We start from the raw sequence: 14445 nt of genomic DNA, 5'->3' as shown, positions 1-14445 counted from the left end.
ATTATTCCACTGGCCCTTTGCTGCTTGAAAATTCTCCACCAGAAGTTGTAAATCAAGAAGCCCCAAGCTAAGCAAGCAGTGCACGTGACACGCACTCCCACGACCAAATGGACGTTCAACAACTTCATCCATTCAGCGTGAACACTAACAACCTAAGCAGACACACCCTTGAAACTTAACCACAAGAGCAGCGCGATTACAGGTTCACAAACCACCCATAACCGCTAGCATCCACCGCATCTCACACCAATTGGTTAAAAGATTGCCCCAAGTTCCTACCCCACCCAGTGTCAGATCACCGCAGGTTGAAATTCAATTCAAATAGTGGACATTCAGTTATTTTCAAAGTATTACCACCATGGGTATCCCCAAATTCTTTAGATTCATCTCGGAGAGATGGCCAATGATATCACAGTTTATCGATGAGAATCAGATTCCCGAGTTTGACAATTTATACTTGGACATGAATTCGATTTTGCATACATGTACTCATCCCAACGATGGATCGTTGTCCAGAATGACCGAAGATCAGATGTATGCTGCTATCTTCAACTACATCGAGCATTTGTTTGACATCATCAAACCAAACAAGTTGTTTTACATGGCCATCGATGGTGTTGCCCCCAGAGCAAAGATGAACCAACAGAGAGCAAGAAGATTTAGAACTGCTTACGAAGCAGAAGAAAACTTGAAGAAGGCTATTGCTGCGGGTGAAACTATTCCCAGTGAAGACCCCTTTGATTCCAACAGTATCACACCAGGTACTGAGTTCATGTCCAAATTAACCACGAACTTGAAGTATTTCATACATAAAAAGATCTCCACCGACTCTTCTTGGGCAAACACACAGATTATTTTGAGTGGTCATGAAGTTCCTGGTGAAGGTGAACACAAAATTATGGATTACATTAGAATTATGAAATCCCAGGATGACTACGACCCAAACATCAGACAATGTATCTACGGTTTGGATGCCGATTTAATCATGTTGGGTTTGGTGAGTCACGATCCTCACTTCTCGTTGTTGAGAGAAGAAGTCACTTTCGGACCTCAGAGAGGCAAAAAGACTGATAACTTGAATGATCAAAAGTTCTATTTACTTCATTTGTCATTATTAAGAGAGTATCTCGAATTGGAGTTCCTTGATTTAAAGAAAAATTTAAGTTTTGATTACGATTTTGAACGAGTTTTAGATGATTTCATCCTTATTATGTACGTTATTGGTAATGATTTCTTACCAAATTTACCTGATTTATTCATTAACAAGGGTGCTTTCCCGTTATTGATTGAGACATTCAAGCAAACTTTGAAACAGTCTGATGGATACATTAATGAAGGTGGTAAGATAAATTTAAGGAGATTAAACATTTGGTTGCACCATTTGTCCGAGTTTGAATTGGAGAATTTTGAAAGAGAAGATGTTGATATCGAATGGTTTAATAAGAAGTTGGATGATATCTCCATCACCGGGGAGAAGAAGAGAAAGAGAATTGGCAAGTTGATTATGTTAAAAGATGAGAAGAAGTTGGTTGGTTTTATCAAACCTTGGTTGATGGAGAACCTTAATAAGAATGTGCAAGATTTGATTGATCTTGAGACCAGAGGTGAGTTGAACCACTTGGAACTCAAGCATAGTGATGTTGAATCCAACTTTGAATTTCTCAAGAAGTTTGCATTGGAAACTGGTCTTTTAATTGTTCACATAAAATCAAAGGATTTGTGGGAATTGAAATTAGATATTGATGGATTACCTTCAACTGAATCTGATGAAGAATTCGAAGAACGTGTTCAAGAAGTCAGAAAGATTGTCAAGAAGTATCAATCTGCAAACTTGATTGAAACTGAGGAAAACTTGAAGTCCTCGAAAGATATCTACGATTCGAAATTTAGAACGTGGAAGGATAAGTACTATAAAGAAAAGTTAAATTTTTCAATTGATGACACCACCGAGATGGTAAAGCTTACTAAGCATTATATCGAGGGTTTACAATGGGTTTTGTATTATTATTACCAAGGTTGTCAGTCTTGGAACTGGTATTACAAGTATCATTATTCTCCAAGAATTTCAGACATCTCAATAGGTTTGGAAGAGATGATCAAATCCGGAGAAGAAATTACTTTTGATTTGTCCACTCCATTCAAACCTTTCGAACAATTGATGGCAGTTTTACCAGCAAGATCCAGATCTTTGATGCCTAATTGCTACAGACCATTAATGACCGATGAGAAATCACCAATTCATGACTTTTACCCAGATGAGGTTGATATTGACATGAATGGTAAGTCTGCTTCCTGGGAAGCGGTTGTATTATTAGACTTTGTTGATGAAGAACGTTTATTGAAGGTTTTGAAGCCAATGGAAGCCAAGTTGACTGCTGCTGAAGCCAAAAGAAACTCTTTAGGTGAATCAGTGCAGTTTGTGTACAATCCTCAAATCAACTACATTTTCCCATCCCCAATTCCCGGTATTTTCAAGGACTTAGAAAATGACAAGTGTTACGAAGTCAAGGTTGAATTACCAGATTTGAAGAATGTCAGAATTGGGTTAGTGGATGGTGCCAAAACTGGTAAGCATATGTTGGCTGGTTTCCCATCCTTGAGCACTTTGAACTTTAGCTCCGAATTGAAGAAGAATGAAGTAAAGATTTTCAACTTTCCTACTAAATCTGAATCGATGATTTTGACAATCGAGAATGATTGGTCGGATTGGACTATTGCTCAGTTTAGTGAAAAATACCTTAACAAAATCGTTTACAGTAAATGGCCATTCTTAAGAGAATCTAAAGTTGTTAAGGTTGTTAGTGAAGAGCAAAAATATGAAACCGTAAAGATTGGAGGTAACAGAAAAAATATTTCGTCCCAGTTAAGCCCAGATGAATACAGAGACTTTAGATTCACCGTGAATTCATTGAACTCTGCTTATGACAAGTTAAAGGGTGTCAAGCTTGGTAAAGTTACTGTTTTGGTGCATGTTCAACCAGTCAATGGTTTGATTAGAAATGCTAAAGGTGCTTATGTTAAAACATTCTCAAGGGACACCGAAGTTTATCCATTGCAATTAGTTGTGAAGGATGTTCATAACAAGGATAAACGTTACCAGACTAGAGCTCCTTTGCCTATCGACCAAGAGTTCCCAGTGGATTCAAGAGTTATCTTTTTGGGTGATATGGGATATGGATCAGCCGCTAAGATTGTTGGTTACAATCCAGAAAAGGACAAGGTCAGCATCAGAATTTCTAAAATTCAAACCTTGAAGGAACCAATTATTGGTAAACAACGTTTGAGTATGGAAGCTAGGGATTTCAAGTACTATCCATCATTTGAAGTTGGTAAGCAATTGAAATTGAACGGTTTATTGTTATCTAAGCTTACTAGCAGTTTCATGATCGAACATGAAGGTAAGAGGGTCAACATTGGTCTTGAATTGAAATTTGATGGTAAGAGACAAAAGGTTTTGGGCTACACTAAGAAGGCAAATGACAAGTTCTGGGAATTCTCTCCATTGGCCGTCGATTTGATCCAGCAATACAAGAAGAAATTCCCTGGATTATTTGCCAAATTGACCAAGATTGATGCTAAATCGACTCCTCGCTCCAATGAGATCACCACTCCTGATGAGTTGAAGCAAATTAGAGCTTGGTTAAAGCAAGTTAAGGCGGACTTGATTTTGGTTTCTTTGGAAAGCGAGTCCTTAACAAAGTTCAGTTACCAAGCAATTGAACAATACATGGAAGGATACATTCATCAACAAATTCCATTAATGGATAAGGATATTAAGGGTGTTCCAAGAGATGCTATTTTCAAGCCAGAAGAGTCTTCGAAATTATTGAGTGATCAAAAGTTTGATTTGGGTGATAGAATTAGCTACATCCAAGATTTTGGTAAAGCCCCAACTTTATCTAAGGGTACTATTGTGTCTATTACCACCAATGCAAGCAAGACTGAATTGGGTATTATTTTCGACTACCCATTGATGAACGGTACCACTATGAATGGTAAGTTGAGTACCAAGAGAGGATTAACTCTCGATTCTTCCTTGGTGTTGAATATCACCAATAGGCAATTTGTTTACCACAGTAATGCTTCCAAGGGAAGAAAGCCATTGACCGACGTCCAAAAGGCCGAGAGGGCTGAAAGGGCCAAGCTCGCAAAGAACCAAGAAAAGGCTCTTGCTAAGAAGAAGCAGCTCGAGGAAAAGGAGAGAAAGGAGAAGAGCTCCAATGAGATCTTGACCTTGTTGAGGAGGGGTAAGCCAGCAGCAGACGGCGAAGCTGCTAGTGCCACTAACGAGAAGCAAACCGAAACAGAAGACAAGGAGGTTGCTGATGGTTCTGCATTGAATGCTCATGCAATCAAGCAAATCTATGGCCAAATCTACTCCAATGTTATGAACGAGCAGGGAGTTCCAGTGCCAGCCGGTGTTCCAGGAGTGCCAATTCCAGGCGCTCCAATTCCAGGACCCAACGGGATTCCAGGATTTAACCCATACATGGCGCCACCAATTTACCAAGGTAACGGATTTGTGCCACCACCACCAGGTCCAGGTCAAATTCCGTATGTTCCCGGAATCCCATTGCCTGCCCACTTTCTTGCACCAAACTACCGTGCTTCAGAAGCAGCTCCTTCTCCTCAGGCTCCAGCTCAAGCCGAGCCCGAACAGAGGGGCAATAACTCTCACCAAAACGGTAAGCAAGAAAAGAGCGACCGTGGCGGCAGAGGCGGCAGAGGAAGAGGCGGATCGAGAGGTGGTAGAGGAAGGGGAAAGCCTTCTAGAGGTAAGGGAAAGCCCGAGTAGTCAGTTATCGAAATAGCCTCGATATGATAGATAATATCACGAAAATTACAAGCTGTGAGCAATAGGATAATTACTGGATATTTTCAAGAATACCTTGATATCCGCTAACGTAAAGCCACGAGGATTACAAGTTGTTGTCGACATGATAGGTAGTCCATTAATATTTACAAGATTCTGTATGTACACGTAGTGGTGCCAGGAGGCCCCTAGCCATCAGCAGTTGTCTAACAGCAGCCGCTCAGGTCGGAGGCGCTTTGTCGGCGCCCGAAGCGGTCTTCTTTTTGTTCAACATTTCTTGATGGGTGGTGGACTTGTCACCAGGCAAGTTCACAAGTCCCAAGGAGTCCCAGTCTGACTTCTCCATGAGTTGGTTCTCCATACGGCAGTTCAAGTAATCCTTGGCCAAAACACGGCAGTTGGGCGCGTTCTTGTTTTCGGTGAACTTCATACACTTAAGGTACTTGTTCATGTATTCGGTGCAATCACCATCGTGGTCCAAGGGAAAAGAGCCTCTTTCTGGAGGTGTGGGGGTCCACCCTCTGAAGTTGTTACCTGAAGTTAGTGGGGGCGTTCCGGTGGGGTGCGGATCATGATGCCTGTGTGGGACGTACCTGGAGCTCCTGTAGCCATCGTTATGGATGAAAGTTGGTGAGCGGGAACTGAAATGGTGAGACAGATCACGTGCTGGTGGAGTTTGATGTCTGCCCACCCCGGCGTTTATGGGACGAGAATGAAAGAGATACTTGTTAGATGGATGAGGAGAAGGGAAAGGCAAGGTGGTGGAGATAAGGGAGGTTATTGTCGTGGTACAAGCGGTTTTGAACTAACTGTCTTTTTGTGTTTCTGGTGCCATGGAAAAGGATTCAGGAAGAAATGGCAGCACATCACGGCCAGGAAATCCGACCAGCAAAATCAGGCCAGTACAATCTTTGCTTGATTCTAAAGGGCGAGATAGAAGTGTGCTGTGGCAGGACTGTGGTATTGCTGTACCGAGCCTTGTTTGAACCTAAGGGCATACGTCCCCTTTCTGCAACCATTATCGCCCATACCGCTACACGCACGGATTTACATTAAGCTGTTAATCACTAAACATGCTCTGCTGAGAACTAACCATAAGCTGCTACGTACCTACGATACGCTGCTATGAGCTATCCGCTGTCATTGAATAAAATACGCTGGTCAGTCTAGCTCCCCCGACTATAGCTTGATGGAATTGTGTATTTGTCACCATTCCATCTGTGGCGATCTCTATCCTTACTCGATATGGGAGAGCCGACGACACGTACCAAACAGACCCACCCTGTTTACTGCCAGAGCGTATCCGATCTGATTACCATTTCGCAGCCGCCCGATTACGTAAGCGTTACTCCCGGTGCCCAGCAGCCGGCAAACCCGCCGCCGACCACAACTGCTAACAGTGTCTACCTGACCACAAAAGCCCTGCAAACCCATCTAACCCTGCCTGACTGCTAGCGCGATACGACACCAAAACGGCCAGTTGCCGGATCCAGTCAATCCTGCAATGCATGCATGTCGCTAGCGCTTACGATGGTCACTAAAGTTGTTCTCGGAATGCTGCCCCTCAACTGCCAGCACATGACACGGTGAGTCTAACCGCACAACCGGATTGAATTCGACCGACGCGGCACCCCAGGGCCCAGGAGGGACTTCCAGCTTGGACAACCACTGGCATCCCTGAGTGGTTGCGGGGATACCGGCCTCGGGGGTGACTCCCTGACTACGGCCCAGCCCGGGTTGCGTTGCCAGGACCCCCAACCACTGGGTCTACGCTGGCGCCTCGGTTGTTGAGTCATGAGAGTCAACACCACGTCACGTGATGTACCGCTAAGCACCCCGCAAGTCCCCCTCCGGGACCGGCTTCATCGCACGCTACGGGCAAAAGGATCCGCAGTGAAAAATCCATCATCGCCCAGTCGTCTTGTGATCAAGCTGGAATAACATATGATCTCGCCCAGGCTGGCCAGTCTACGAGCTAGCCAGCAGCTGTCCACGAGCTCGCAGTGAACACCGGCGTCCCGCCCCGCAGCGCCCCCTCGGCCACTTTCCCCAAACACTAATCGTAATTGTTGCCAATATACGGCGACTCGCGGCCACTAAAATCCCTCTAAAACGGACGTCCATTTGTGGAGAAATTCTCTCGGTGTTAGTCGCACATTTATTTACCATTATTTCTCATATAAAGAATCACTCTGCTATTTGGCATCTTTATCCACCGCCATTGCATATTCCGTGCCTGTTCCTCCTGCTTGTCTATAACCATCCCCATTGCGGTATATTCGGCTCCCATACCTAATTCCGTTTGTTCATAGTCTTTGACCAAAGTGACGAACTAGCACCTCCACTGATTAGACTCATAGAATAGTTTCGTCTCGCTCGTCATAACCATCCCTTTTTATCAACATCCCCACGGTTCCTAGCCAGTGTCAGTTTGTTTCGTCCCCATTTCCCCATCGTTTCCAGTTGTTAATTTTGTCTCCTCATTCAGGAAAAGTTACCTTTTTGGGACCCGAGACTCGTCAGTTACACACCTCACCCCAACCAATTCGTTCTTAACCAATGTCTCTATTATCTATCCGTTCTTCGGAAATCTTCGACCAGTTCGCGGTTGCCCGCGATGCGGACCAACCCACCCTTTCGCTTGATCAGTTTGTGGATATTTTGGCCCCATTCGACACCGATCTTCCCAAGGATTCCTTCTCGTTATTGTACGTGATTGCTGATAAAAATCAGAAGGGCTACCTTACCAGAGATGACTGGAATGACTTCATCTCCACCTTGACTGACACCGACGGTGAGTTCAAGTTGTTGTATAAGTTTATCTCCTCTACTCAATCTTTGAAGGATCCAATCACTTATGAAAGATGCATTGAAATGTTGAACAAATTGAATAAATCCATCGACCCAGCCTACCAGCAAAACCTCATCAAGATGAACTGGACCTACTTCACCAGATTCTTTGCTCCAAATGGTTCTATGAACTTCAATGAATTCATTTCTTTGATCAACTACTTGCCTCTCACCAAGTTGATTGGTAACTTCGAATTATTGGCCGGTAAGAAGCAAACTATTGACAACGAACAGATGATCCACCTTCTCTCTACCAACTTGAATCACAAGTTGTCTTCCAAATTGAAGGGAAACTTGGAAAACATCGCAGATTTCTTCCCTGAGACCAACGAATACTCGTTGTCCAACTTCTTGTTTGTTTACAACACTTTGAGTAAGATTGATTTGATCAATGAAGTTATCGCCAACACTCCACCAACTTCTAAGGATAAAGACGATATCATGATAAATAAGCAGGACTTGTACACCCACTTGAATGACCACCTTCTCAAGTCTTCCAACTTCAAGCCTATTTCCATAAACGAAATTGAATTGTTGTTCCACTTGATCAACAAGAAGGAGAATGACAACATCCCAAGAAAGGAAATGATCAGTTACCTCAATCCTAACTACCACAACAACATCAATACCTTGACTCCAATTTTTGAGCATCCTTCTACTTCTCACCCTTCGAAACACGCCAACTCGGATAACTTTTCCTTGTGGCCCATTTACGATTCCCTTTACTCATTCTTCCTTGGCTCCATTGCTGGATGTATTGGTGCTACTGTTGTCTACCCTATAGATTTGGTGAAAACCCGTATGCAAGCCCAAAGACATAAGGCTATGTATGACAACTCCTTGGATTGTTTCAAGAAGATTGTGAAACATGAAGGTTTGAAAGGGTTGTATAGTGGTTTGGGTGCCCAATTAGTTGGTGTTGCTCCAGAGAAAGCCATTAAGTTGACTGTCAATGATTTGGTCAGAAAAATCGGTACCGATGAAGATGGAAAGATTACCATGAGATGGGAAATCCTTGCTGGTATGAGTGCCGGTGCCTGTCAAGTTGTGTTCACCAATCCATTGGAAATCGTCAAGATCAGATTACAAATGCAAGGTGGTAGCAAAGTGAATAACCCAGGAGAAATCCCAAAGAAACATTTAAGTGCTGGTCAAATTGTCAAGCAATTGGGTCTCAAAGGTTTGTACAAGGGTGCTGGCGCTTGTTTGTTGAGAGATGTTCCATTCTCGGCCATTTACTTCCCCACTTACGCTAATTTGAAGAGAATCATGTTTGGTTTTGACCCTAATGACAACAAGCACCAAAGATTGAGCACTTGGCAATTGTTAGTCAGTGGTGCTTTGGCAGGTGCCCCAGCTGCATTTTTCACTACCCCTGCCGATGTCATAAAAACCAGATTGCAAGTTGAATCCAAGACTCACGAAACTAAATATAGCGGGATTGCTCACGCTGCCAGGGTTATATTGAAGGAAGAAGGTTTCAGTGCTTTCTTCAAGGGTTCTATTGCTAGAGTGTTTAGATCCTCCCCTCAATTCGGTTTCACTTTGGCGTCTTATGAGCTCTTACAGAACTTGTTCCCATTGAGCCCCCCATTGACCAAGGAATCCAACTTCAAGACCATCAGTGGTTACCCAGGTGTTTACAACTTGTCCAATGACCAGGTTTACAACTCGCAAAGAAAGAATGAAAGAATCATTTACTTGAACAAGAGTGAATTCAACTCTCAATACAAATTGAACGATGCGTTAGTGAAATTGCCAGCTGAGTATATCTACAAATCTCAAGATGCTATCAAGTTGTTGTTAGACATTGATTACAAGTTCGGTAACTTCAATGAGACCGCTTACAAGAGATTCATTGGAAAATGATTTTTATATAGAATAAACTTTATTGTGCACTTTTCTGTATACCTCGAGTACCGTATAAAACTTATCCTAGCAGTTGAACTAGGGCGTTCTGTACGTTTTGCGTATTGCCCGCGGATGGGTGTTACGCTTATCGCTTACGTAAAATATTAGTAATAATATATTATTTTGCTTGGTTAGCATAAGCATAGTATCATACCTTGCATCCCTTTAAAGACTCTATCGTATTGCAAAAAGAAACAGCTAATTCATATTTTAGCAAAAGAAATATTGGTGCGTTTACCGTTAAACCCACAGTTCCCTGAAATCAAGCGTAATAAACCTCCCCCTTCGGCGTGATTTTGGGAATATACCTGCTTGTTCTGCTAGCAAGGAATCTATAAATATGGGTCGGTGCCCTCCAACTGAGATAGATCTCAGCAACATCTTTCTCAAGCAACCATGAATGTTCTTAATTCTAGTAGCACTAATTCTTACTCCTATTCGGCACTTCACCTGTATGCTGTACATCCACAAGAGATTCCTAGAAGTCTCCCTTCTTTGGAAGAAGAAGAATATCGCGAATATTTTTCCCACCTCAATTCCGAACTTCCAAGACAGTCCCGGATCGTCGATGTAACACATAGAAGAGAGTTATTTCCTTTGGATAGGGAAACGGTAGAATTCTTAACAAGCTTCAAGTCCTTTGCCCCAGAGTGCCTGTCAAACTTCCTGAATACAATTGGTCAGGATATATTAAATGTGTGTTTGCAGGCTGAGCCATTCAGCCATGACTTAACAAGAAACTACGGATTTCCCGCCAGAAAGCTCGGTTGTGGATCATTCGGTGATGTGTATCTTTTTACAACACACGAGGGAAGGCATACTGCAGTCAAATTTGTTGAGATAGACAACGAAGCACTTCTCTTAACCCTCGCAAGGGAGTACACTAATAGCCGGAGACTTTCTCTGGTTTACGCATGTCGTTGTCTTGATATTTTGGTTTCACCCGCCAACAAAAACCAAATTATTTTGGTCCAGGAATATTTCAATGGTAGGGAACTTTTCGACCTTCTCCAAATGACAGGAAGTAGCTTGTCAAGAATGAGATTAGGAAATTTTATCTGCAAGCGAATTTTCGAAGCCGTTCAACACTGTCATGAGAATGGTGTGTGCCATAATGATTTGAAAACAGAAAATATCTTGGTAAACTTAAGTACTCTACAAGTGAGGGTAATTGACTTTGGCTTGTCACTTTCTACATCTACTCGCATGTCCCTCATTCTGAAGCATGAATGTTTGACTTGGGGAACCACCGGATATATTGCACCCATTTCTTATGCAGGAGACGAACTTTACAGTGACTTTGATGAAGACTATGATATCAGAAGACTCGCTCAAGCAAAGGATATTTGGTCTTTGGGGTGCATTTTCTTCAATGTTTTATCGTTTGGGTTGGATTTGTGGGAGGAGTGTGTTCCAGAAGATTTCTTTTTCCAGCATTACATGAACCACGGACACTTGATGGCATTTGATCAAATGAGGCATACACGCATAGTGGAAGAAGGATTAGAACATGTCGAGTGGTTGATTTACGGTATGGTGAGAATTCATGAGCGTGATCGTTTAACCTTTGATCAAATTTTGGACAGTGACTGGTTCAATAGCCAATTCTAATCTAATACAATTCAACAATCAAAAAAAACATAAAAACAGAAAATCTATCTTTATAATCATTCTTCACTACGCTTAATTCATACTTTATTTTTAATGATAACCTGACCTGACCTTCAATAATGAAATATACTATGTATCCAATAAATGTTTTTTCATAAATCGTAGATGAGATGGAACTTTCCATCTAATGAAACTATGTCCTTTAATCGTTTTCTTCTTGCAGGACACATCGTAGGATGCGGATCCAAGTGAATTTTTCTTGAATTGTAATCACTTTCAAAGCTCCTGTTCAAGTTGATAAGTTTGAACTCAGTCTCTGTTTCATTAATTAGCAAATGATTCTGGTACAAATAAAAGCTCTGAAATGGGTTATTGTCCATGAAGAATGTACCCAAAGATTTGTCAATGTCTTTGTACCGTATTTTTCCTTTGTTGACCTCTACATTAACAATGCTGATTTTTTGGTCATGGAGAAGAAGAAGTCTAGATGACAGAATAAGAAAAGCTTTCCTCAAATGTGGTACTTTAATAAACTTTGATCGAATTTGTTTTGAATCGAAACAGCTCTTTTTGAGTGTGATGATTCCTTTGTTCGAGTACAAATGAATAAAGTTGTTATCGAGAAACATTTCCTTAAAATCAAAATTCATAACAGAATCAATGGAATATGAAACAAAATCGAATGATTGAAATGTTAGCGACTTCTGCTCCTCGTTCCATTTATATTTTATTCTCATTAGATCAAGTTTGTCGGATGCCATGATGATTTCGTTGTCAGTCACAACACACCCAGTGATACTTGACTGGCATCGATCAGAGGGATCTATGGTTATATCTTCGTACCGGTCCTTATCGACACTGTGTACAAACTTCTCTGCTATTTCGTTCTTGTTGTTGAGCTCCGCCTGCTGAAGTTTCCTGTTAATTTCCTCTATGTCTCTAGATAAATCGCCCTCTCTTCTCTTAAAACTAGAGACTCGAAATCCAAATAATCTCAGTATCTCACACTCGAGACCGCTGTAATGCTTGGGAACATAATCCGCCAAGAAGGTCTTCAATTTGCAAGTGTAATCTGTGACTCGCAAACCATTATTCACATCAATGTACTTCAACTTGACCAAGTTTGCTCCATTATCTTTGAATATTTCTCTAAATGAGTACATCACTAATCCTCTGGATGAGCCCTTCTGTGCATTGTGGTTGAAGGCGGTGCAATGAAAATTTAACACCGACACTATTCCACCTCTACACACAGTCAGTTCGACCATATCAATAGTGGTACCATTGGTGTCCCAAAATCTGATCAACAGCTTTCCGTGAGGCTCATACAGGGGGATCATCACCACATGGTTTCCAAAAACACCTAGGACCCGGTTGAAGGATTTAGGAACCCGTTGAACAATAGGAACCCGAGTGAAATACAACAGGCGCAACTCCTCTGCGCTGTCCTCTGTGCTTTTTATTGTGCTGTACTCTTGAAAGCCCATCCTTGAACATGCAGTTGGTGTACCCGAGCTCATACCTGAGGGGATAATATCGAGAAGATCATCTCGATTGACTGGTAACGTCCTATCATAGTTCCCGGTCTTGAGCCGTAGAAGACCCTCGTATGACGGCTCGAACTGCTTCCTTTCGAGTTGCGTCTGGAATGCTTGTTTGGATATGCTAATGGCTTGAGAAGTAGATCGGGAAACCTTGTATTTGGTGGTGTTTTCATTATCCTTATATAATTTCCTTCGCTTTTCAGCCTGTACTGAATTGTTGTGGTACTTGTTGACCTGGTTACTGGCAGAATGGCCCCCATTTAGTATCTTGAAGTACTTCCTTTTCTCTTCATCGTAATAAAAGCCTGGAATTTGAGGAACAGGCATGGTAGGACAAGCACCTAATATGCAAGATAGTCAGTGTTGGAGAGTTGAGGCAATATGTGCTAATGACAGTAGTAGAATATCACTCTAAACGATTATAGTAATGTGGAGAGTAGGGAGTCACACAAGCTTAGATGGGGGAGTGCATATAGTCGCAACAGCCCCATCTTGATAACGGTATGTATTCTGATGGGAGGATGCTGAGGATGATTCGATAGAAATGGACCATGACGAAGCACTGGTCACACACAAGTGAGACACATCATGGCTATTTTGTAGTTCTACGTATTGGACGATTTGATAAATATTATTCTATTACTTGTATATCTTATCGAGACTATACTAGCAGAGTCAATTACAAGTGCATTCCAAAAGTAGAACAGATGGTACATCCCCCAAGGTATTAGATGAAAGTTTGTCCATGAATGCTTGGCCAGAAATGGCATATCCCCGCTGCCGTGAGTTTGAGCCTCGAAGTGCTCCAGTGTGGCTGTTTAGGTGTGGTTTGCTCAGAAAGGAGTTGTTATCAGAAGTTGCATCGACGAGAATGGCTGCTTTCAGAAGTGTTTCTCCTTTACACACACTGGCTTAAATTGGCCGAGGCTTATAGTTTATGTAGCTGTCATTATAGCTCGGTGTTGGGTCACATAGGAAGCACAATGTTCCTAGTACGTCTTACCAATTTCATCAAATTTCGTAATCGTCATAGCTCTCGTTGATTTTACCATCAATCTTTTTGAACCTGGTTTCGGTGACTTTTCTCATCATCAAATCTTCAAACCCATTGGATCTATCGATGCCATCCCACAAACATCCTGCAAGTATGCCGAATCTGTTGACAGGATTAACTCCTTGATTGTAAGTGTACTGGTTGCCCAAATCATTGCCTCCGGTATCTCCTTCGAATACAATAATCGGATCATCAAGATCCTGTTTCTTCGGTTTAAACGACTCCTTTGACTGGCGGAGCTGTTCCTCCTCCGATATGCGGACTTCTCTGACCTCCTTTTCTTGTTCCTGTTGTTTCTTTTGAGTTTCAAATTCTGCTCTTCTTGCTTCTATGTCAATTATTCTACCCAGGGAATCTCTGTATACGGTTGTCTGTGGCTGTAAGGATGGTGGTGCAACGTCGGTTGCTTCACCCAAAGGCTTGATTTCCTGACCATCTATCCTCTTGAATCCTTTGAACTCTTTCGTGGACTTGAGATCGACCTTGATGGGCCTAAGTTCGTCTATCTCATCGTCATCAAAAATGTCCTCTAAGTCAACTTGTTTGATTGAAGGCACCGAAGCATCAACAACGATGTTAGCAGACTTGGATTTCTTCTTTTTCTTTGCGTCCTTTGGACCGCTGAGGTACTTGCTGAGGTAGTCTGCTTTGGACTTCATGAT

At 42.2% G+C, this 14445-nt stretch overlaps 6 protein-coding genes across 6 annotated transcripts; 3 read left to right on the top strand and 3 right to left on the bottom strand.

Moving 5' to 3' along the window:
* Window positions 1-5033: 5033 nt before the first annotated feature.
* COX19 (Cox19p) lies at window positions 5034-5425 on the bottom strand (the record flags this gene model as incomplete). Its single annotated transcript, XM_020210940.1, has 2 exons — window positions 5034-5347; window positions 5407-5425. 2 exons carry the CDS (start codon window positions 5423-5425, stop codon window positions 5034-5036), a joined length of 333 nt encoding a protein of 110 aa, XP_020063415.1.
* CANTADRAFT_262970 (uncharacterized protein) lies at window positions 5362-5895 on the top strand. Its single transcript, XM_020207729.1, has one exon. The coding sequence runs from the start codon at window positions 5460-5462 to the stop codon at window positions 5730-5732; it is 273 nt and encodes a 90-aa protein (XP_020063414.1). The 5' UTR covers window positions 5362-5459; the 3' UTR covers window positions 5733-5895.
* A 1477-nt stretch (window positions 5896-7372) lies between these two features.
* AGC1 (amino acid transporter) lies at window positions 7373-9532 on the top strand (the record flags this gene model as incomplete). Its single annotated transcript, XM_020211726.1, has 1 exon — window positions 7373-9532. The coding sequence occupies one exon, from the start codon at window positions 7373-7375 to the stop codon at window positions 9530-9532; it is 2160 nt and encodes a 719-aa protein (XP_020063413.1).
* Window positions 9533-9748: 216 nt separating this feature from the next.
* CANTADRAFT_26454 (kinase-like protein) lies at window positions 9749-11308 on the top strand. Its single transcript, XM_020207769.1, has one exon. The coding sequence runs from the start codon at window positions 9971-9973 to the stop codon at window positions 11183-11185; it is 1215 nt and encodes a 404-aa protein (XP_020063412.1). The 5' UTR covers window positions 9749-9970; the 3' UTR covers window positions 11186-11308.
* A 29-nt stretch (window positions 11309-11337) lies between these two features.
* CANTADRAFT_6689 (uncharacterized protein) lies at window positions 11338-13056 on the bottom strand (the record flags this gene model as incomplete). Its single annotated transcript, XM_020210939.1, has 1 exon — window positions 11338-13056. The coding sequence occupies one exon, from the start codon at window positions 13054-13056 to the stop codon at window positions 11338-11340; it is 1719 nt and encodes a 572-aa protein (XP_020063411.1).
* A 289-nt stretch (window positions 13057-13345) lies between these two features.
* On the bottom strand, window positions 13346-14442 carry CANTADRAFT_95873 (uncharacterized protein; the record flags this gene model as incomplete). The annotated part of the gene is made up of 1 exon (XM_020211989.1): window positions 13346-14442. The coding sequence occupies one exon, from the start codon at window positions 14440-14442 to the stop codon at window positions 13741-13743; it is 702 nt and encodes a 233-aa protein (XP_020063410.1). The 3' UTR covers window positions 13346-13740.
* Window positions 14443-14445: the final 3 nt, after the last annotated feature.

Source organism: Suhomyces tanzawaensis (genome assembly GCF_001661415.1).
Source record: "Suhomyces tanzawaensis NRRL Y-17324 unplaced genomic scaffold CANTAscaffold_5, whole genome shotgun sequence".
In the NCBI taxonomy this organism is placed as follows: Eukaryota; Fungi; Ascomycota; class Pichiomycetes; order Serinales; family Debaryomycetaceae; genus Suhomyces; species Suhomyces tanzawaensis.
Note: the sequence above shows the minus strand (reverse complement) of the source record. Positions and strands in the feature narration are given on the sequence as shown.